The sequence below is a fragment of the Mastomys coucha genome, unplaced genomic scaffold (assembly GCF_008632895.1).
Source record: "Mastomys coucha isolate ucsf_1 unplaced genomic scaffold, UCSF_Mcou_1 pScaffold11, whole genome shotgun sequence".
NCBI classification, from domain to species: Eukaryota; Metazoa; Chordata; class Mammalia; order Rodentia; family Muridae; genus Mastomys; species Mastomys coucha.
In genome coordinates this window covers 33,725,499-33,748,647 of record NW_022196893.1, presented here as the reverse complement: position 1 = coordinate 33,748,647, position 23,149 = coordinate 33,725,499, and the positions used below count along the sequence as shown (strand labels likewise).

The following is a 23,149-nucleotide window of genomic DNA, read 5'->3' as shown; positions in this document are numbered from 1 at the left end:
GCTGGCTCAGCCCTCTCTGGGTAATCTAACCTCAGTGGTCTGTATACTCACCAATGGGTATAGGAACTGAGAAGGGCGGGAGCCAAGGACTAGGGTCACTATTGGCCTCCGTGTCTGAGTACAAGATAGGTCGCTCTGCCTTGCTGGAGTCCCGTCTCAGCACCTCACATTCTCCTATGTGTAGACCAGGGTCTGCAGCTACTGCCTTCTCACCTAGAGAGAGAACACTGCTTTTCATGCTTCCTCCCTGACAGCTAGCAAAGGGTTTTCCTTCTGGGCATTGGTACTGTCATTTCTTAAGTTTTGGTCCCAGGGACACCTGACAAATACCGCAGAACGCATACCTTCTGCTTCTGGCCCTTGAAGTTCACCTGAGGCCGAGTCTTCCCCATCAGAACCCCTGAGAATCTCGAAGCTTTTTTCCAGCTGGTTGTCCATTGGCTCCTCTTCAGGGATACTTCTCATGATCTCCAGTCCCAGGCTGGCTGGGACACAATCTCTCGAAGGCACCCTCCTCGCCCGAGTCCTCCCACTGAGACTGGAATGTCCAGGGGTAGTACCTACAGCAACTGTCTTTAACCTAGGGCCCTTCCTAGTTTGACCCCGGGTACGGGAAGCAGTCCCCCGTCTCTCAGGTTCCTCTACAAGTTGTGTTTCAGCTGAGACAAGGTCGTCCAGGTCACTGTCATCACTGAAGTTCACCTGTTACAGAAGGAAAGTGAGAAACAAAGGCCAAGAGACTCTCACAACAGGTTCAAACAGCAGGTGGCACTATGGAGGCACTGGCAGGCCTCTGATGAGGTCAGAACTGACTTCTCACAGCACTTGCCTCTCTGGTAAGTCTCAGATGGGAACAGGAAGGGACAAAAGATGGAGACAACAGAGGAAGGGACCCACAGCTGAGAGGAAGCAGGGTTCAGGGTGCAGGATGCTGCAGACAGATGACCCTCCCTTTGGCTGGGTACTCCTCTACAAGGCCCATGCTCTGTGCAAAGCTATCCTCATGCCACAATCCCTCCTTACCTTGAGGCGAGTCTGGGCCCGTCTGTGGACCCTGGGGGCTAAGGGAACCTGAAGCTTGCTCTTTGTGGGGTGGACTTCTTCAAATATGGTGAAAGGGACATGAGGGCAAGCCTGCCTAGTCCGGCCTGGGGGCTTAGGGGTACAAGGTAGCCCTTCCTCTTCCAGACCTTTCTGAGAGCTGTTATGGAGGGGTGGGGGAGCAGAGGCTACCTGCCGGCGCCCCCGTCCAGAGCATTTTTGTCTCTGAATCTTAGCAGGCTCTAAGACTGGCTGACTTTTTATTAATGATGGCTGCCAGCCCCAGGAGCTTGCAAAAAGTTCAGTAGTACAGCAACTGAAGTGGGCCAGCTTTGCAAGGGCCTGAACCAAGAGCAGGTTGGCTTGCCAGAACTCCAAACACTGTATCCGAGTCGCCACAAACTTCAGCCCTGATGCCAGGACCTTCCCCAGGCTCTTTTCAGATGTCTGATTCAGGCACTCCAATGCCAAGTGTGTGTACACTTGAGCCATGATCTCATCAAAGAGGCTTGGAACACAAGAGGGGGTTGTTTTGTGATTCAGAGAAGCTTGGAGACTCTGTGTAAAGTGCTTGGTGGCTGCAGGGCAACCCTTCAGCACAGCATGCAGCAGATCCAGACCCTGAGCTTTCTGACCTGTGGCCAGCCTCACTCCTGCAGTGACCAGCACCCAACGCAGACGGACTGCTGAGAGGACAGGGCTAGCACACAGTAAACAGTCACAGCTGGGCACGTGAGACAGGAAGCCAGGGTTGGGTGGCGGCTTGGTCTTCAGGACCGGGGAGGAGTTTCCAGAGGATTGGATGGGACCAGGCTCTTTGAGCACAGTGGCCACCAGCTCAAGGGCAGGGCCTTTCAGAAAGGGTTCCTCCACTGGTAGGGCTGGGGAACAGGGGACTTGAGCCTTATGCTTCCCTTTCTGCGTGTGCACCTTCTTCACTGAGTCTGTGTGCTGCGTCACCACACCAAACTCTACAGAGAGAGCAGATCACAAATTACAACAGAGAAATGGTCTCAGGAGCTCTATCTACCTCAGGGCTCAACCCCACGACTGTACGCACTATTTACTTACAAATTACACAGAATATCTATATATTATACCAAAAAAGAAAAAAAACAAAACAAAACCCTAGTTTTTTCTTCTACTCAACAAGGGAGCAGCAGTTTAGTCCATACCCCACTACCGTACCTCAAAGCTCTGTGTGTTCCTACCTGGGTTAGAGAAGGTGCACACAAGGTAACACAGCTAAAAATATGGACAAGCTGGGCATCATGGCACACACCTTTTTTGGGGGAGGTGGGGATGGGAGTGGGGGGGTTCGAGACAGGGTTTCTTTCTCTGTATAGCCTTGGCTGTCCTGGAACTCACTCTGTAGACCAGGCTGGCCTCGAACTCCGAAATCCACCTGCCTCTGCCTCCCAAGTGCTGGGATTAAAGGCGTGTGCCACCACCACCACCACCCAGCATGGTGCACACCTTTAGTCTCCAGCCCACAAATAATCCTGCAGTAGTGTGTGTGGACATGATCATGCCACACATACATGTAGAAGTTGAGAACAGCTTTTAAAGAGCTTTCCTCAATCCACTATGTGGCTCAAGATGTCAGCCTTTAATGGCACTGAGCCATCTTGTCAGCCCTAAAATAGTTATATTTTTGTTTGGTTGTTTTTTGAGCCAGGGTCTCCTTACACAGCCTTGCCTGGCCTGGAACTCAGATCTGCCTCCAGAGTCATGGAATAGTAGACAATGTGCCTGAGGCTGGAGAGATAGCTCAGTGGTTAAGAACACTGACTGCTCTTCTAAAGGTCCAGAGTTCAAATCCCAGCAACCATATGCTGGCTCACAACTATCTGTAATGAGATCTGATGCCCTGTTTTGAGGTGTCTGAAGACAGCTACAGTGTACTTACATATGATAAATAAATAAATATTTAAAAAAAAAAAAAAAAGAAGACATGTGCTACCACACTAGGGAGACAGAGACAGATGTGGTTATCTCTATGACTTTAAAGTAAGCTGGTTTACCTAGTGAGTTCAGGCCAGCCAGGACTACATGGAAAGACCTTGTCTCAAAAAGAGAAAAAAAAAAGAAAGAAAAAAGGAGGAAAGGCGGAAAGAAAGAAAAAAAGGAAGAAAGAGAGAAAGAGAGGAAGGCAGGCCGAAGTCATCATAGTAGCACTTAAAATCATAGCAGCACTTAAAATCAGCCAGGGATAGTTCTGCCTGTGCAGATTTGCTCTGGAAGGGGGGTGGGGCGGGTTAGTAACACTCGAACTGTTAAGTCAGCATTGTGTAGAACCAGGCACCTGTCTGACTTAGGATGCAGCCAGACCATTACATTGTTATATTGTAACATGTTGTAACCTGTTGTCATATGAACTCTTCCCCACCAAGCTCACCTGTGGAAGACTCAAGCAAGAAAAGAACCTGCTGCAAGTCTGACTGGCAGAGGTCAATGTCACCCCGGGCCAGCTCCAGCTCACCCTTCAGTACAAGGAACAGTGCACACCTTGTGAGGAGGGAATAAGAACCAGTCAATGGACAATGGTTTACCTGGAGTTTCTCCTTACCCTTTCCCAGGCCCAGGCCTCCACATCTTTCCCTGAGTCTTTAAACTAACTTACAGCCTCTCTGGTAGAACCGTTCTATACCAAGTTCTCAACCTTCCTAATGCTGCGACCCTTTAATACAGTGACTCATGTTGTGGTGACTCCCCAACCACAAAGTTATTTTCTTTCTCTTTTTCTTTTCCTTTTTTTCTTTTGAGACAGAGTTTCTCTGTGTAGCCCTGGCTGTCCTGGAACTCACTCTGTAGACCAGGCTGGCCTCAAACTCAGAAATCAGTCTGCCTCTACCTCCCAAGTGCTGGGATTAAAGGCGTGCACCACCTCTGCCCTGCATAAAGTTATTTTCATTGCTACTACATAACTGTAGTCTTGCTTCTGTTATGAATCATAACGTAAATGTCTGACATGCAGGATATCTGGTATGCTGCCCCTATGAAAAGAGTCATTTCAATCCCCCAAAGTAGTCTGGACCCACAGGTCAAGAAGCGCTGCTCTATACAGTCTCATCCCAAATCACACTTCAGGTAATCCCAATTGCATTCCTTACCAAGCCCCATGAGCATGAAAGTTTAGGCAAAGGCAGTTAAGAATACTAGTTGTCCTTGACAGATTTATCAGGCATATGAGCTTCTAACCTTGATTATCTCAGCATTTCCTGCTTAGCCTTCTCCCACCAATCTCTCTAGATATAACATGGGATTTCTGTAATCATTGGGGAATCCACACTCAAAAGCACATGGCAGGAGCCAGCACTGGCGTCCTCATACTCACTGGCGAGGTATCTGCAGCTTGGTTGTAAGTTTTAGGGCCTCCAAGCAAAAGGCCTTGGCCTCACTCACGTTCCCCAGGCGACCCAGGCGGCCGACCAGCTTCTCTGAGCAGGTCAGCACCTCTGTGAGAACCTGCCATTTTTGTACCAGATTCTCACCTGTCGTGAATGAAAGACAAGATGTCAATATGGAGCCATGGTCAGATTCACTGGAGACAAAACAGCCATCACATCTAGTGTATCCAATCCCACAGGGACCTGCTCTTCTCCTCAGACTCACCATAATCCAGAAAAGGTGACTCTGTAGCTGCTTTCTGAACAGAGAGCACATCGCCACCCATCAACAGGATGATGATGCTTCTGAGAAGCTTGTGGGCGTCTATCAGTGCTGTCTCTGGGGTCTGCCAGCCTGGTGTGGGAAAAGTGGGAAGAGACGATTGCAGCAGCATGCCTAGATCTTCAACTAAGCAAACATAAGGCACTCTTCTTCTGCACCATAGGTAGACAGAGCTAATTAATCACAGAACTATTTCCCTCTAAGATCCCTTGGGGGTGTTAGAATTCCTTTTAGTTTAACATTCCAAGCAGCTGCTGGTTTAGGGATTACAGGTAGCAGCTGAAGTGAAGCCATTCGCTGCCAGATACAGGCAGGTTTTAGGGAAGCTGCTTTATAAGCCTGACCGCAGATGGCCACAAAGAGCTGCCAGCACAAGAAACCATCATCCAAGAAAGCCAGCAGCCCCTTTCTTTCACCTTGATCCCAGAGCTGCTCTCGCAGGGCACTTGAGAGGAGGTTGGATGAGAGGCTGAGGTAGAAAGCCAGAGTTTGCAGAGCCTGGACACGTAGCAAGTACCAAGCTTTGGATGACTTCTGGAGGGCAGGATCCCGAAGGACAGAAAGCAATAGAGAAACGCCCTCAGTCACCTGGGAAAGACAAAAAGCCAGAAAGAAAAGTCTCATGAGCTGTAGATGCCCCTAGTGGTCTGAGGTGCAAATCTATGCCTTTAAGAATAGAAAAACAACACCACCTAAAAAAAATAGAGCTTGATCACAGAAGAGATGATCAAGGCACACAGCTAATTTGGAGCAAACCGAGATCTTTTGGAACCTACTAGATTTTCCTAGACTAATGCCTCCTCTCACCCAAACCACTGTTTCCTCTTTTTGAGATAGCCCAGGCTGACTTCAAAGTCTACTTCCTCCAGCCTCAGTCTTAGAATTGCAGAAATGGCCATCATATCAGCCCGTGTCCCCCAGCTTCTAACTCCCTTTTATTTATTCTGCCAGTGCAGAAACTGGCAAAGAAAGAAATTAGTATTTCTAGTAGCAGGTGAGGAGATTTCTACTGCTTTTCATGGTCCTGAGCATTCTGCCTAGCTGTAGGATAATCTCAGAGCACAGATAAGTATCATGAAGATCCCAAAAAACTGCCTGAGGTTGAGAGCCTTGGGAAATTCCATTGAGAAGAGAGAGTATGGCTTGGTGGCAAGGCAGCTGTAGAACCTGCAGGAGGCACCACAAAACAAAATAAAAAGGGTGGGGGACTGACGCCCTCTTCTGGTTTGTCTGAAGACAGCTATAGTGAATTATACCAGAGCGAGTGGGCCTGGAGCGAGCAGGGCGGGCAGAAGTCCTGAGTTCAATTCCCAGCAGCCACACACATGATGGCTTACGGCCATCTGTACAGCTACAGTATACTCATACACATAAAATAAAAATAAATCTTAAGAAAAAAAAAAAGGGTGGGGGAGGGGGGATGGACTGCCATGCGAACACTAAACTTGAAAACCAGTGTTTGGATCACCAGGATCCATATAAACACTAGATGGGCCCAGCCAACTTACCTAACGCTAAGACCCTTTAAGACAGTTCCTTATGTTATGTTATGTTATTCCCAGCCACAAAACTGTTTTGTTGCTACTTCATAACTATAATTTTGCTACTGTTATAAATTATAAACATCTGTTTTTCAATAGTCAAGATACCCCTGTGAAAGGGTCCTTCAAGCCCCAAAAGGGGTTGTAACCCACAGGTTGAGAACCACTGTGTTAGGTCAAGCTCTGGGCTCAGCTTTGTCATGAGAATCACCTTCTGGCAAGCCCAGCAGAGCTGACTTCGAAGCAGAGCACAGGTCAGGGAAAGCAGCTGGCACGTGTCAGTCGTCTGGTCGAGACTCTTCAGGCTTGACTCTGCCTCTTCCAGATACAACTAAAAGCAGACAGATGACCCACAAGCTAGTTAGACTCTCCAAATTAAAATGGAGGGAAGCATTTGCAAGCAAGGCACTAATACTATATTATCTCAAATATTATAATTTGCAAAAGCTATTCATTTGCCAGGCGGTGGTAGTGCACACCTTTAGCTCAACCACCTGGGAGAGACAAAAGCCAGAGGGGAGTCACATAAAGGTCTCCAGTGTACATCTCTGCCTTTAGGAATGAAATGAAAAGCCATGCAGTGGTGGGGTATGCCTTTGATCCCAGCACTTGGGAGGCAGAGGCAGGCGGATTTCTGAGTCCGAGGCCAGCCTGGTCTATGAAGTGAGTTCCCAGACAGCCAGGGCTACACAGAAACCCTTTCTTGAACTCCCCCCCCCCAAAAAAAGCTATTCATTTGATGTTTAGAACACTTTCAGTTAACTATTAAACCAGAAAACAAAACAAAACAAAACAAAACAAAACAAAAACCAAAGAAACAAATAAATAAAATAAAAACCCTAAAGTACAATAGAGAAACACGCTCAACCACCTGGGAGAGACAAAAGCCAGAGGGGAGTCACATAAAGGTCTCCAGTGTACATCTCTGCCTTTAGGAATGAAATGAAAAGCCATGCAGTGGTGGGGTATGCCTTTGATCCCAGCACTTGGGAGGCAGAGGCTGAGTGTGAGGCCAGCCTGGTCTACAGAGTGAGTTCCAGGACAGCCAGTACTTATACAGAGAAACCCTGTCTCAAAAACAAAAACAAACAAACAAAAACAACAACAACAAAAAACCCCAGAGACGGAGAGGTACACTGAGAAAAGGGACTAATATAACTACAGACAGAGGGGCACACACAGGAAATGAAGAGTAAGGGGTACATACTGGCTTAGGTTCTCAGAAGGAAGTGGCAGGAAAAAGACTGAACCAAAATATAAAAGATGGTGGCAAGACTAGGGAGATGGCTCAATAGTTAAAGTTTGGTTCCTGGCACTCACATGGGGGTAGTTAATAACTGCCTATAATTCCAGTTTCAAAGGATCCAGTACCCTTTCTGACCTCCATAGGTCCTGCATACATGTGGTACACACAGACAAGTAGGCATACACATGTAAATAAATATATGATATTAGGATATAAAGTGAGTAAATTAATGAAAAAAATCATTTTTTGTTCAAGGCCAGCCTGGTTTACAGAGTGAGTTCCAGGACAGCCAGGGCTATACAGAGAAACCTTGTCTCGGGAGAAAAAAAAGAAAGAAAGAAAGAAAAAATTCATTTTTTATTAAAAAGTTAGAATAGTGTTCAGGTTGTCAGTGAAGCCATGGAGTCTTTTAGGAGGGAAAGAAGTGATCAGATCTGTACCGACTGGATGAAATACAAAAGAGAGAGCCTGGGGTTGAACATTGTGGCAAAGCTCTTATCTAGTGTGCTTGAAGCCCTGGGTTCAATCACTACGACTGTCAAGAAAGGAAAGGGGTGGAGGGAGATACTGAGAGTCAACAGTATGACAAGCCGCACACAGGTAATAAGGTATCAACTAAGTCAAGAGGAGCAGGTGGGGAGAAAGGGCTAACCTGCAGAACTGAATAACCAGGAAAGAAGTTCCAGTTCCCAAGGCTGCCTCCAGAATTCCTCATTCTAATGCATTACAGCCAAATCTTCAAGAAAAGATGGGCCTTTAAAGCTACCTGGCCCCTGCAGCACTCACCTGGGCGTAGCTGGGACAGCCAAGGCTCAAGAGTAGCTGGGTAAGCTGGCACGAAGAGCTGACTGCCTTTGCGTGGTCCTGTAGTCTCTTAGATACAATCTGAAGGAGCAGGAGGGTCTCCAGAGCCTGCAAGGGCTGGCCATCCAAGAGCAACATGTTGACTCAGTTCCTGTGAGAGCCTGTACATCCCCCAGCCCCCAGGCTTCTGAAACCTGGGACATCGGGGTGTTCATACATTCCCAGAACTCTAACAACCACCCCCAGGAGCCCTACAACCACCTTAAATACTTTGGCCCTTGGGGCAGGGTGTCATGTGACCCAAACTGGCTTCACTCAAGCTTGCTATGTAATTGAAACTGGCCTTAAGATGGGTGATAGTGGAATAGGCCTTTAGTCCTAGCACTTGGGAGGCAGAAGCAGGTGGATCTCCATGAGATTAAGGCTAGCTTGATCTACAGAGGGAGTTCCAGGACATCCGAGGCTCAAGGCTACACAGAGAAACCCTGTCTTGAAAAATGAAAAAAATGCAGGGCGGTGGTGGCACACGCCTTTAATCCTAGCACTTGGGAGGCAGAGGCAGGTGGATTTCTGAGTTGGAGGCCAGCATGGTCTACAGAGTGAGTTCCAGGACAGCCAGGGCTACACAGGGAAACCCTGTCTCGAAAAAAACAAAACAAACAAACAAACAAAAAAACCAAACAAACAAACAAACAAAAACCCCCAAAAAAACCCAAAAAACAAAACCAGCCAAGCAGTGGTGGCACACACCTATAATCTCAGCACTGGAGGCAGAGGCAGATGGACTTCTGAGTTTGAGGCCAGCCTCGTCTACAGAGAGAGTTTCAGGACAGCCAGGGCTACACAGGGAAACCCTGTCTCGAAAAACAAAACATAAGGAAACAAAACAAAACAAAACAAAACAAAAAGGCCCTCTCAAGCCGCCATCCCACAGACATGGATCACATAACACAGTTTGTAGCAGTTTGTAATTTGGTTGGTTAAAAGATGCACCAAACCCAATAGAAAAGAATTCCAGGGGATCACCGTGGCCACAGAGATAGGATTTGAGACCATGGGACTCACTGGCTTCTTTGTGAAATGGATCCATGTCCCTATAACACTGTGGATGGCTGAGTCCTTTTTCACCATGGGAACTGGTGAGCAAATGAGGGTATGACAACCTCAGGAAGTACAAAGTTGCCTGGACACTGTCTTCCTTCCTTTCCTCTTTCCTATGAGGTTTTTGTTGTTGTTGTTATTGCTGTTTTTTAAATTTCTAAAAATAATTTAATATAAACTTTCTTTTAAAAAGGGAAAGAAAAACAGTATAAATTAAAAAATAAATAAAAAGGCAGAAAAACTGGCCACAAACCCCTAGCCACCTGCCTCTACTGCTCAAATGCAAGACCACAGCTCCTTCTGTTTCAAAAACAGCCACAGTGGCACACATCCCAATACTGAGGAAGTGAAGGTAGGACCATAGCTGTGAGCTAGAGGCCAGTCTGCACTACATAGCCAGACCCTATTAAAAAAAAAAATTACAAAACAACAATGGTACAATGGTGGTAATACCTTTAACCTCAGCTTTCAGGAGGCAGGCAAGCAGATCTCAGTTTAAGGTCGGCTAGATAGATCTACACTGAAGTTCCAGACAAGCAGAGACATACAGTGAGACCCTGTCTACATAGGGAAAGCCCGTTCAGATAGTAGACTGCTATTTGACTAGAATGTACAAAATTCCTGGATTTGACCTCCAGCACCACACAAAGGCCTAGATGCCAATGGGCACACATTGTAAACCAGTATTGTGCCAAGTGGTTCCCACGCACCCACATATGAATTCTCATAGTGATTCTAATCTCAATAGCATGGAGCAGGAAACTAAAACACATTCACAGAGGTCCCACAATTGCTCATGTGGTCGACCAAGACTCAAATCTAGGTCTGAGCTAGTGTTTCAGCCTCCGTATGCTGGACTTTTCAAATCATATCTAAATAAACTGTTTTAATCTTTTAATGGTAACTGGGGTTTAACCCAAACCCTGAATATGCTCAGCAGGTGTTCTACTAATGAGCTACCTCCATAGCCCTCTCTTTATTTTGGAAAGAGTACCATGATGATTAAGGCTTAGGTCAAACCTGTACTGTGCTGGCCTGCCAGGCAGCTGGGATAGCACATGTAGTAACCACACCCACTCTCCTTTCCTTTAATAGTTCTGAATATTGGGTGGGTCTAAGAAAAGCATGAGGGAGTCTTTGCAGCCCCTTAAAGCTATACATAAAAATACAAAGTTGAGACTGGCAACGTAGTTCAGCAGAAAAAGGCACCTGTCGCTTAGCTTCATAACCTAAGTTAGATCGCTGGAACTAAAGGGAATAAAGAACTAACCCCCACAGTTGTCCTCGGACTTGAGGCAGGTGAGTTCCAGGCCAGTCTGGTCTACAGAGCAAGTTCTAGGACAGCCAAGGGATTAAAGAAATGGACTACTTTAGCCTAAAACATCTAGTAATTCTTAAGGTTAACATTTGAGTCTTCCATTTACACAAAGCATCTTCCATGCATCATTGTGTTAATGTTAACAATGTCATTAGATAAAACTGCTTCCCACTTCTTTGTGGCAGTGGGGACTGAATCCAGGACTTTGCATTATTGGCCAAGTACTCAACAGATTTACAGATTTGCTCCCCACCCCCATTTTAAAGAGGATAATATCACCCTATCTATAATACACGCTGGCCTGTAACTCAGAACTCCCTTCCTCAGCCTCCCAGTGTTAGAGTTACAAGCATACAGCACCACACCCAATGAAGTCTATACTCTTAGGCCACACAGCTTCTTTGCAAGTACACAGGTCAAAGGTGAGGGTGCTCCGGTTCTAGTTTAACCCTGTAGCAGAGACTCCAGCCATCCCATTACCTTTGCCACCAACTGATAGACGGCCGCAAGGATTTGCAGGGAGACTGCTGTCTGCTGGAGACACCGCACAGCTGGGGCTGGTCCCTTGGTAAGCACTCCTTTCCACAGACTCAGGGCCTGGTCCAGACATTTGGACTGAGCTGCAATCAGTAGAAGGTGACCACTTTCTCCATCTGACCATCTGGAAAAAACTCAGCTTTCCCCATACCATGCTGTGTCTTTGTGCCAGCCTTCTTTCTCACGGTCCCACATCCCCAGCACAAGCCCAGCCTGTGGCACATTGGTGGCACTTGTTCTATGCTTAGGAAGCTTCCAAGATGCCTGCCCCACACACTGTTGACTGCCCCCACCTGCATCAGCAGCCAGGTTGAAGGCAATGTTACTATACAGAAAACGATCTTCCTGCAGTTTATCTTCATAGTTCAGGTCATTGACTTCAAATTCCAAGTTACTAGGGGCCTGGGCTCTCCGATCTCTCTCAATACCCTAGTTGGGAAAGAAGAGAGATTGAAACAAAACCCAGGACTGGTACCAGCTTGGAGGGAGCAGCCTGGATGGGCTCAGTTCCACATACTTCCTGCATTTTGGCCTCTAAGGTACAGATGTAGAGCCATAACAAGGCCTGTGCTCTATCATCCAGAAGGTGATCCTGCTCCTGTGCCTCAGGACTCACGGACTCCAGAAGCTGCAGGGCTTCCTGGATAGCATCCAATGCAGAGCTGTAGAAAGATGCACTTAAGTGGGGTGTAGCTGGTCTTTGCTACATTGAGGGTTCCTTTTTTCCCATCTTTATGATCCTGGTTTCTCTCTCATCACTAGATAAGAGAGAAAGAAGGACAGAGGAGAGGGAGGGAGGAAAAGAGGGAGAAAGAGAGTTCTTCGTTGAGCACCACTACTAATAAACTGCCACAACCCCCATCCCCCAAAAAGTTACCAAAATTCCAAGTCATACAATCGCAGAAACTGTCTGCAGCTGGCAAAATCATGCCTCTGCAGAACACGAGGCAAATCATTGTCAGCTACTGCTGACAGTCTGTTTTTAAAGAAATATGCTTAAAATGGAGTACTCGGCAACACTAGGAAACTCATCCCCATATCAGTAACATTAGGAGAAACAGACAGAGAGGCCTCCTCAGTTCTCCCTCCTCACCAGTCGGTCTGCTGGCTAAAGTTGTGGTAGCACAGCACTTGGGCCAGTTCCACCAGGTGGGTAGCTCGTGCCCAGGCCCCAGCTGCTGTCTCTTCAGGGCTGAGATCAAGCAGATCACAGATGACGTTGAAGCGTTCCTGCCCAGTGTCAGCCCGTACTGCCTTGTAGGCCCGCAGCTCCTCTCTCAGTAGCAGAGACTGTGTCTCTGGGTCCCAGCAGCTTAGGCTGTCTCGCAAAGTCCTAAAGTGCAGATCGGGTGAAGACCTTGAAAATAGTCTGCATCATACTAGGGAGCCTCGGCCCACCTTAGTTTGGCCATCGCTGTGCATCTTATTGTGTAATCAGGTCATATAGCTCCTCTAATGTAGGGAGCTTCATGAGGGACCACATCCAAACCTGTACCATGGCCTATAAAACCCTGTGTGGTCTAGCTTCTAACCCTTCTACTGGCAGGTTACCACCCATCCTATCTCCCCTTCCTCCATGCCAGCTTTCTCAAACCAGTTCCCATTCCCGAGCTTGTTTCCACCCCAGCACCTTTGTATTGTGTGATTAGTTCTTTAAGAAGTTTAAAGATGGACTTCTCCACATCTTCAGGCCTTACATACATCACTTCTCAAAAAAAAAAAAAAAAAAAAAAAAAAAAAAAAAAAAAAAAGCCAGGCAGTGGTGGCACACGCCTTTAATCCCAGCACTTGGGAGGCAGAGAAACCCTGTCTTGAGAAAAAACAAAACAAAACAAAAAACCCAAAGACTTACCTAAATGATCACCACCTAAAGTTTATCCCTCTATTAGCAGGTCATGGGTGTTCTGTCTTCATGAAAAATACATACAACACACTTGGTTGTATTTTTCCAAGTAGAACAAAACAAACAAACAAAACAAGAACATTGCTTCTGACCACTATGTGCCCTATACCCAAGCACAGGGACTCAATGCATAACTGATGAAGAAATCACTTTCAAAATAAGGATCAAGGAGGCCAGGCCCAGTGGCACACGCCTTTTGAGCCAGCACTAGGAAGGCAGAGGCAGAAGGATCTCAAGGCCAGCCTGCTCTATGTAGCAAGGCCAGGACTACACAGACTGTGTCAGATTAAGGGACATGGGCAGAAATGATGGTCCTCCACCCCTCCAACTCACTGCAGTTGTAGTTTCTTGTCTCCTGCCCTGGCTGCATCCATTTTGACCCGAACCCAGGAAGTGACTGGCTCGACCATGTGTTCCAGACTGTAGGGTTTCAGAGCTGCCAACCATAAAGTCACCATCTTGCAGCCCTGGGCCTGTTTACCCAGTTTCTTCAAACTCTCCACATGCAGCCGGAAGCACCTATGTAGCTGACCAGAGACAGGAACCACTGAGTGTGTACAGCACAGCGAGCAGTCAGTCAGCACATGGAGGAGAGATAGCAAGTGGCCCTCCTGCCTCTCTATAATCCCTGAGAAATAAGCTTCTAGTACCCTCAGATTCTGGAGCTCCTCCAAGGTCAACATCCACAAGCTGAAGGACCTGTCCCACCTCCTGTGATTGTTTTCTTGGCAAATGGGACTGTCTGGGTTGTGACCAAAATGCAGGGCCACTCTTAGGTTTTCCTTCTTTCTCCCTCCTTCCTAGCCAGTTAAACTCAAGATGAGGGCCATGTACAATCCACTGCTTTCTAACACGGCCGTTCCTGCCCAGGCTGCCACAGGAGCCCCACTACCCAGGCTTATGCCCTTCACTGTTTGCCACAGTGACACCCACCCAAGGTCATGACTCCATCTATGTTCCTCAGCTCCTCAACCCTTACTTAATGTACAGCCCAAGGCCCCGTTCTATCCACGTCACTTGCCAATGCAGCCAACCCATCATTTCAACCCGTTCTGAAGGTACTGCTTTTTACTCTGGCTGTGCAAAGAACCACCCTGGGGGTGGGGAAGATTTTTAGAACATGTAGATGCCTGAGATCTAGGGTGAGGATCCGATGTAATGAACTTGAGGCAAGCATTACACTAGAATGTCCCTGAAGTTCACTCACATGATTCTAATGTGAAGCTAGGATTGGAACTGGCTTAGGAAAACATCAAAAAAAATTAGAAAAAAGAAAAAGAAAAAGAAGCCATTTTAAGGATGAATTGTCAAGTGAGGAGGCAGGTGGATCTCTGGGAGTTTGAGGCCAGCCTGGCCTTCATAGCAAATTCCAGGCCAGCTGGAGCTACACAGTAAGATCCTGTATCAAAAAAAGAAGGAAAAGAGTTGGAGAGTTGGAGAGATGGCTCAGCAATTAAGAGCACCAGAGGTCCTGAGTTCAATTCCCAGCAACCACATGGTGGCTCACAACCATCTGTGATGGGATCTAATGCCCTCTTCTGGTGTGTCTAATGAGAGCAATGGTGTACTTTATTTATTTATAAAATAAATAAATAAATATTTAAAAAAAAAAAAGAAGGAAAGAAAGAGGGGGAAAGCAACAGCTTAGGCAAGGTTGTTAGGGGACACTGCTCTAGGCATGGTGCTAGCCCCACCATCCCACAGGACTGCAGGCTGGCCCTGACACAACACCCCCAACATAACCTCTCTTTCCACACCTACCTTCTCAGGAGGCACTTCAGGACAAGCACCTGACTTTGCTGAGCCCAAGTGCTGACAGACTGGCTCTGAGATGGCACAGGCCTCCTCATAGAGCTTCTGACTAAAGAAGCTGTAGGCCAAGTTGCTTGTGTAAGAGGCTGTAGGAAGAAAAAGGGCAACTGACGTCAGAATCATCATTTTCTGACCTGCTGAGACGCTCAAGCTAGGGCCATCTAATTAGCTTCTAGATGAGAACACTGGAATCCAGATCATAGGGAACACAGGGGAGGACAACCTTTGGCTCCACATCAGCTGCTGCCCTCTACCCCTGAGGAAACTCACACCAGCAGCCTCTTGACACTGACCTATCTTGCCTCCTCCTTCTCCTTCCCTCACGCCACTGGTGCCACACTATCTTCCTGTAACTGTGAACATCAAACTCTCTCCAACCCCCAACACTCAGCACCGGTTGGCACTGGTTCCTCACTGTGCCTACACAGATGTTCTCTCCTGGGCATCATCAGGAGATGAAGCAGATCCTGAACACCTAATTCAGTGGTACTCAGACTCCTTGTCACTCCTGGACTCTTTCATTTAAAAAACAAAAACAAAAAAAAAAACCCATGCCAGGCAGTGGTGGCTCATGCCTTTAATCCTAGCACTTGGGAGGCAGAGGCAGGTGGATTTCTAAATTCGAGGCCAGCCTGGTCTACAGAGTGAGTTCCAGGATAGCCAGGGCTATACAGAGAAACCCTGTCTCGAAAAACCAAAAGAAAACACACACACACACACACACACACACACATTTATTTGGGCCGGAGAGATGGCTCAGCAGTTAATAAGCACTGACTGCTCTTCCAGAGAATGTGGGTCCATATTCCCAACACACACTTGACAGTTCACACCTGTCTATAAGTCCAAGATCTCACACCTTTACACAGACATACATGCAGACAAAGAACCAATGCACATAAAATAAAATAAATTTTTTTTAAAAAAAAGTAAACTTTTTTTTCTGATTTTTTGAGACAGGGTTTCTCTGTATAAAAAGGCCTGGCTTGCCTGGCAGTGGTGGCGCACGCCTTTAATCCCAGTGCTTGGGAGGCAGAGGCAGGCGGATTTCGGAGTTCGAGGCCGGCCAGGTCTACAGAATGAACTCCAGGACAGCCGGGCTACACAGAGAAACCCTGTCTCGCAAAACAAACAAAAAAACAAACAAACAAACAAAAAAGAAGGCCTGGCTCTCTGGAACTCACTGTGTAGATCAGACTGGCCTCAAACTCAGCTGATAACCCCACCTCCACCTCTGGTTCCCAAGTGCTGGAGTTAAAGGTGTGTACTACCACAACTGGCTGTTTGTTTATTTAAAATTTATCTGATTACACTATATACACTGTAGCTGTACAGATGGTTGTGAGCCTTTAACTGCTTGTTGGGAATTTAATTTTTAGGACCTCTGCTCGCTCCAGTGGATCCTGCTCACTCAGACATACCAGAAGAGGGCAATGAGTCAGATCTCATTACAGATAGTTGTGGTTGCTGGGATTTGAACACAGGACCTCTGGAAGAGCAGTCAGTACTCTTAACCACTGAGCCATCTCGCCAGCCCCTCTGCTTGTTTTTCAGAACAAAGTTTTTCTGTGTAGCCCTGGCTATCCTGGAACTCTATACTCCAGGCTAGCCTTGAACTCAGAGATCCACCTGCCTCAGTTTCCCAAGAGCTGGGATTAAAGGCGTGCACCATGATACCAGGCTGGTTTATTTATTATTTTATGTATTTTTGTATTTGTTTATATATTATATGTTTTGTATTTGTTTATGTATTATTTTATGTGTGTGTGTGGTGCCTAGAGACATTGAGTCCCTTAGAACTGGAGTTACAGATAGTTCTAAGCCACCACATGGATCCTCTCAAAGAATAGTCAAGGCTCTTAACCACTGGGCCATTTCTCTAGCCCTGGGGCCTCCCTTTCTGATTCTATTAGACTCCTTGCCTCCCATTTTTTCTTTACTTTTTATCAAAATTGTATTTATTTTGTGTGCTCATTTGTCACAGTGCATGTGTGAAGGTCAGAGGATAACCTGAAGGAATTGGCTCACTTTCTGTCATGTGGATTCCAGGGGTCAAACTCAGGTCACCAGCCTTGGCAGCAATGCTTTCACTGGCTGAGACACCTCCTTTTGTCCCCACTTTTGATCTCTGAAATCAGGTCTCACTCTGTATCCCAGGCCAACACTGAACACTTGGCACTCCTCCCTCAGGTTCCCTGGAGTTAGGAGCAGGGGTGAGTCACCAGGCCCAGTTATCTTTTTTTTTTTTTTTTAAGATTGATTCTATGTTTATATATATGAATGTTTTACCTACATGTATGTGTACATGTGTGTGCAGGTACCCATGGAGGTTAGAAGAGTGAGGAGATCCCCTAGACTGGAACTGGATTTACAGATGGTTGTGAGCTGCCATATGGGTACTGGGAATTGAACCCAGGTCCTTTGCAAGAACAAGTGCTCTTAACTGTTAAGCCGCCTCTCCAGCCCTCTCACCTTTTAATATGTTAGTAATTCATTTATTCAGTTACGTTTCCCCCAAACTAGGATGAAGTTTCCAGTGGGCAGAATTATATCTACATTGCTTGGCAGTTTTATTGAATGAATAAATTTTAGTAAGTAATTTGTGGAGGTGGAGGGGAGGAGGCAGTTCTAAGGCTAAATAAACTATAGCTCTACATCTGGAGAGATGGCTTAGCGGTTAAGAGCACTGACTGCTCTTCCAAAGGTCCTGAGTTCAAATCCCAACAACCACATGGCAGCTCACAATCATTCCTCTTCTGGGGTGTCTGAAGACAGCTACAATGTACTTACATATAATAAATAAATAAATCTTAAAAAAACAAAACAAACAAACAAACAAAAAAAAAACAAGTACTCTAACCACTAGGCAACATCCTCCACTTAATCCAATTCCTCAAAATTGACAGTTGTAGTCAGGTTTGGTGGTGTACGTATGGGCTCAAGGGCTTGGTCTATAGTGAGTTCCAGAACAGCCAGAGCTATATAGAAAGACCCAGTCTCAAAAAATTTTTCAAAAAAGGTAAAACATAACTTGTGATCCTAGACTTGGGAAACTGAGACAGAAGGACTGCTATATGTTTGAGCCCAGTTTGTGCTACACAGTGTGACTCTGGCTATAAAAGAAAACTAAGGGGCTGGTGAGATGGCTCAGCAGGTAAGAACACCGACTGCTCTTCCAAAGGTCCTGAGTTCAAATCCCAGCAACCACATGGTGGCTCACAACCACCCATAATGAGATCTGACGCCCTCTTCTGGTGTGTCTGAGAACAGCTATAGTGTACTTACATATAACAATAAATAAATCTTTAAAAAAAAAAAGGAAACTAAGAAAAATAAAGTCTGTAATATTATATATCATGTACAAATACTTTTTTTATAAAACAATTACCAAATCAAACCTCAAAATATAATAAGAAAAAAAGAATTGTCTCTCGTGCTTTAACTAGATCCTTACATGTCTGTCCCTGCCTCCTTAATCCTTTGGCACTCAGCGGTGACAAATGCACATGTGTCCTCCTAGCCAGTCAACAAGTGGTAGGCGTCCCCTAGAGCAGTGCAGCTGAGCCCCAAGGCACTAACCAGTCATGCTTAGGTAGTCAGCCAGCTCTCCACCGGACAAGCCTTCTAAGGCCTCCAACATCCAGACAGCAGTAGATCTGCAACCATCTACTAGCTGGGCAAGCTCAGCTACCTGAAAGAACAAGAAGGTTGAAGGGTTAAAAGAGTCATGCAAGGTCTACCGGGACTTCCACCTCATCCCACGCCCAAAACCAAAGCCTTTTCTTTGTTTTTTTTTTTTCAACACAGGGTTTTCTCTGTGTAGACTGTCCTGGAACTCACTTTGTAGAGGCTGGCCTTAAACACAAAGATCTGCCTGCCTCAGCCTCTCCAAGTGCTGGGATTAAAGGTCTGCACCACTACCAATATCCAGCTACCCCAACACTCTTCTAAGGAGCAACCTCAGACTGTCCCTATTTCCTGACTCCCAGATGGTACCTGACAGCCTTGGGCAAAGTCATACACAATCCCAGCGAAGAGGTGGAAACTCTGGAAGTGCATCTGGAGCAAGCATTGCTGCTGCTTGGGGGATGCTTTGGAGGCCTGAAGGAGGAAGAAAAGGGAGGCTGGTCTGAAACCTGGAGGTGGTGAACTTTGTGCTAAGTACTGCCTTGAATCCCGGCAGCCTAGAGAACAGCTTATCAAGGATCTAGAACTTTCAGTTATTTTAGAGCCACTCCCCACCCTCCTGTAGGTCCTTAACTCACTTCTCTCAGGTGTCGGACAAGGGAGCGGTATCCCCTCAAAAAAGCAAAGAGGCTCAATATGGCATCAAGCCCACAGTGCTTCTTGATGCCTCTCTCCAGGCCTGAAAGGAAGAACTGGCAGCTGTCATACAATGCCCGGAGCGGGGGCGATGGCACCTCCATACTGTTGTTCAGAATAGCCGCTGCCTTCATCAGGAGCTGGGCCACTGCCCACGGTCTTTCTTTTGCAGCTTCCAGCAGTTCAACCCCCATCTGGCATAACTGGAGGCTGGGAGCTATACTGCTATTCTCGAGGTGATCACGGGCCTTCTCCACTGCTTTGGTAGCCTTGTGGTGGTGGTGGTTCCAGCACAGCCGACGACAGTATTCCAGGGTGAGTTCCAAGAGGCAAAGAGCCCTCTGAGGAGAGAGAGGACCAGGAGAGCTACTACCCTCACCTACTAAGACTCTGATCACATGCCTAGAAAGCATGTCATATAGGAAGTCAGCATCGGCTTCATCTAGACCTTGTCCAGTAGCATCAAACAGCTGACAGGCAACTACTACTCGACAGGCTGTTGGAGAAGCAAACTGAGGAACCTCACAAGGAACACTATCATCCTCCAAGAGCACTAAGAAACTCAAAGCGTTCAGCCGAGTTGAGAACGCAGCTCGCCGCTCTGACAGCGCCTCCGCTCCCTTCCAAAGCAGAGAAAAGCTGCCCCAGGTCACAGCCTCGTAGTCCTGAGGGGCAGCCTCTCGAGAGTTCTGTAACAAGCAGGCATGGAGAGGCTGTGCAAGGCTCAGCACAGTACTCGGGCTTCCCTGAGTCAAACCATTACGAAGTAAGATGAAAAGAATGCGTTCCAGGTAGAGGAGAGGGCGCTGCGGGGTGGACAACAAATAGCCATCACAGGCTAGCTCTGCCAGGTCCACAATACTCCTCAGGTGACCAGGGCAATCGAGCTTGGTAGTCAGCTGCTGGGTACAAGCCCTCAGGATAGTATCACACACTTGTCTTCTCTCAGCATCGGTTCGGGATCTGGATAGAAACTCCTAGGAGAAAGAATTAAGCCGCATGAGAAGAAAAGAGGTAGGGAAAAAAAGGGTTCTCATGTATCTCTCTCCAAGTTAAGGCAAAACGCGAGCCAGGCTTGGTGGCACATGCCAGTGTGAAGGCAAAAAGATAGAAGTTCAAGAGCTTCCTGGGCTTCAGTGAGTTCAAGGCCAGCTGGGGCCATTTAGTAAGCACTGTCTCAAAATAAAAAAGTGAGAACAAGCTGGGTACTGGTGGCACACGCCTTCAATCCCAGCACTTGGGAGGCAGAGGCAGTCAGATTTCTGAATTCAAGGCCAGCCTGGTCTACAGAGTGAGTTCCGGGACAGCCAGAGCTACACAGAGAAACCCTGTCTTGAGGGGAAAAAAAAAAGTGAGAACAGGCCAAGCATGCTGGTATATACGTTTAAGTCCAACCAGGGGCTACATAGAGAGACCCCATCTCAAAAAACTTTAAACATATATATAATATTTAGGTAATATACAGCTTATATTTTATATACTATATATTATATATGCTTATATACAATATATGAAGACATAAATGATATATTGTTTTCCTTTTCTTTTTTTTGATTTTTCAAGACAGGGTTTCTCTGTGTAAACCTGGCTGTCCCAGAACTCACTCTGTAGACCAGGCTGGCCTCGAACTCAGAAATCTGCCTGCCTCTGCCTCCCAAGTGCTGGGATTAAAGGCATGTGCCACCACTGCCCAGCAAAAGTGAAAACATATAGAGATATAGCTCCGTGATGAAGTATTTTCCTGAATGCATGAGATCCTGAGTTCAATCCCCAGTATGGAAAAAAATTTTTAAATAAAAATAAAAACAATAAATAAAAAGGAAAGGGAAAAAGACAGATAATCTCAGAAACTAGGTGTGTCCTGAGCCAGAAAGGTCCCCACCTTCAAGTCAAGCAACAGCTCCTGGGTCTCCTCCTTGCAGCCGAGCAGAGTGGCGAAGTTGACTCCTTTGAAGTTCCTCATGGCAAAAGTCTAGATAAAAGAAAATGGTTTGTTGAAGCCTTCGATGGGTTGTAATGGAAATAACTGGAGGAAAGAAGGGATTGAAGGTTGTAGGAGGATTCAAAGGATGAAAGAATCCCACCAGAAATCCTATGGGAGGGAGGGACCGAACATGCCTGGACATTCCCGTTATAAACTGACAAGTGCACTGTTCCTTCCTCCAGGACGCCCCTTGTCTTCCGTGTCCCACCAGGCCACCCCAGGGGTCTCCACAGGGTCCTGGGCGCCAACCACGCCCTTTCGGGGGCCGCCGAGCCTCCGCGTTTCTCCCAGGTCAGCAATGGGAATATCACTTACCGCGGCTTAAGCGCACGCCACCAGACCCTCTGCGCCTTACTTCCCTCGAAGCCGCCGTTTCTCACTGGTCTAGCACTACCTTCCAGCCGGAGGTCCACCAAACGCTGTGTGGGGACGCTTCGTTTTCCGCGCCAGCACCTCCTTTCAAATATCCCCAGTGGCCAATCAGCGAGAAAACGTAACGCAGGCTGGCCGCGTGGCACTCTGGGAGTTGTAGTTTACCCGCCGCGCTGCCTGTCACGTGTTCCTGGAGGGGCGGGTACAATTCTGGACCGGAAGGACTCTGGGGTATGGGCTAGTTCTTCAACTACACTCAATTACAGTCACTTCGCAATCATGTGGTCAATCTCTACATTTTTCTTGCCTTTATCCCCTGAGCTCAGGCAGGATTTTAAATTTCAAGAGAATTAAAATACTAAGAAACTCACATGGCTTGCTTTTTGTTACTATGGAGGAAAAGGTGTAATAGCCTTAGATGGATTTTTTGGTTTTTTTGGTTTTTTGAGACTGCTTCTTAACTATGTGATCCTGGCTGCCCTGGAACTTGCACTATTGACCAGACTGGCCTCTGAGAGAGATCCACCTGTCTCTGCCTTGGGAATGCTGGGGTTGAAGGTGTATGCCACCACACTGGGTCTTTGGGATTCTTTAAAACTCTGACTTTGTAGAGAGGGACACTGAAAAGAGTACCAGGATGGCCTCCAGATTCTCCTAGGTTTTTCTCCCTCCCAAGTGTGGATTCCAGCCTACATCTTACATAGGCTGTATGAGAAAGGCTATAGAGAATCAAGGGTTGAGTGAAGACTAAAGGGAAGAATTCATTGTGACCATTCAGTCTTTACTGGTATGTTCTAGCCATCACTGCAAACACACGGGATCATTCAACTCCACCAAAAAATTCAGTTCAAAACAGGTCTTCAGCTAGTTTTCTTTCTCCAATGAACTCTACTGGGTAACTGATGCTCCTCCATCAACGTGGAAGCTTTTTAAAAAATGATTTGTTTGTTTGTTTTATATGAGTACGCTGTCTTAGACACACCAGAAAATGCCATCAGATCCTATTACAGTTGGTTTAAACATGAATATATATGTGTGTGTGTGTGTGTATACATATATGTACATATATACATATATGTAAACACATATACACATATATGTGTATATATATGTGTACATATATATGTATACACACACGTAATGTCTTAGGGATAAGACCCACACACAGTGTACTGGCTGGTTTTGTTCGTCAACTTGACGCAAGCTAGAGCCATCAGAGAAGAAGAAGCCACAGTTGAGGAAATGCCTCCATGAGGTCCAGCTGTAAGGCATTTTCTCAATAAGTAATCAGTGGGGGAGGGCCCAGCCTATAAGGGGTAGTGTCATCCCTGGTCTAGTGGCCCTGGGTTCTATAAGAAAGCACACTGAGCAAGCCATGTGGAGCAAGCCAGTAAGCAGCACTCCCCAATGGTCTCTGCATCAGTTCCTGCCTCCAGTTCCATTCCTGCTTGAGTTCTTGTTCTGACTTCCCTCAGTGATGGACGAAGATCTAGAA

General features: G+C 46.7%; 1 protein-coding gene across 1 annotated transcript in view; it reads right to left on the bottom strand.

Annotated features, from left to right (window-relative positions):
- The window catches only part of Espl1 (extra spindle pole bodies like 1, separase), a 28,643-nt gene extending 6,855 nt beyond the window's left edge, over positions 1-21,788 (bottom strand). The window contains exons 1-20 of the mRNA XM_031356798.1: positions 21,598-21,788; positions 21,181-21,270; positions 19,241-20,275; positions 18,972-19,076; positions 18,555-18,666; positions 14,925-15,061; positions 13,497-13,690; positions 12,354-12,593; positions 11,778-11,922; positions 11,554-11,689; positions 11,204-11,343; positions 8,287-8,421; positions 6,466-6,585; positions 5,130-5,301; positions 4,657-4,785; positions 4,379-4,535; positions 3,440-3,549; positions 1,024-2,012; positions 345-702; positions 52-213 (exon numbers count right to left, since the gene is read on the bottom strand). Coding sequence (XP_031212658.1) covers positions 52-213; positions 345-702; positions 1,024-2,012; positions 3,440-3,549; positions 4,379-4,535; positions 4,657-4,785; positions 5,130-5,301; positions 6,466-6,585; positions 8,287-8,421; positions 11,204-11,343; positions 11,554-11,689; positions 11,778-11,922; positions 12,354-12,593; positions 13,497-13,690; positions 14,925-15,061; positions 18,555-18,666; positions 18,972-19,076; positions 19,241-20,275; positions 21,181-21,261 — 4,657 coding nt within the window. The 5' untranslated portion in view covers positions 21,262-21,270; positions 21,598-21,788. The remainder of the gene's footprint in view (positions 1-51; positions 214-344; positions 703-1,023; positions 2,013-3,439; positions 3,550-4,378; positions 4,536-4,656; positions 4,786-5,129; positions 5,302-6,465; positions 6,586-8,286; positions 8,422-11,203; positions 11,344-11,553; positions 11,690-11,777; positions 11,923-12,353; positions 12,594-13,496; positions 13,691-14,924; positions 15,062-18,554; positions 18,667-18,971; positions 19,077-19,240; positions 20,276-21,180; positions 21,271-21,597) is intronic.
- Between the last annotated feature and the right edge of the window lie 1,361 nt (positions 21,789-23,149).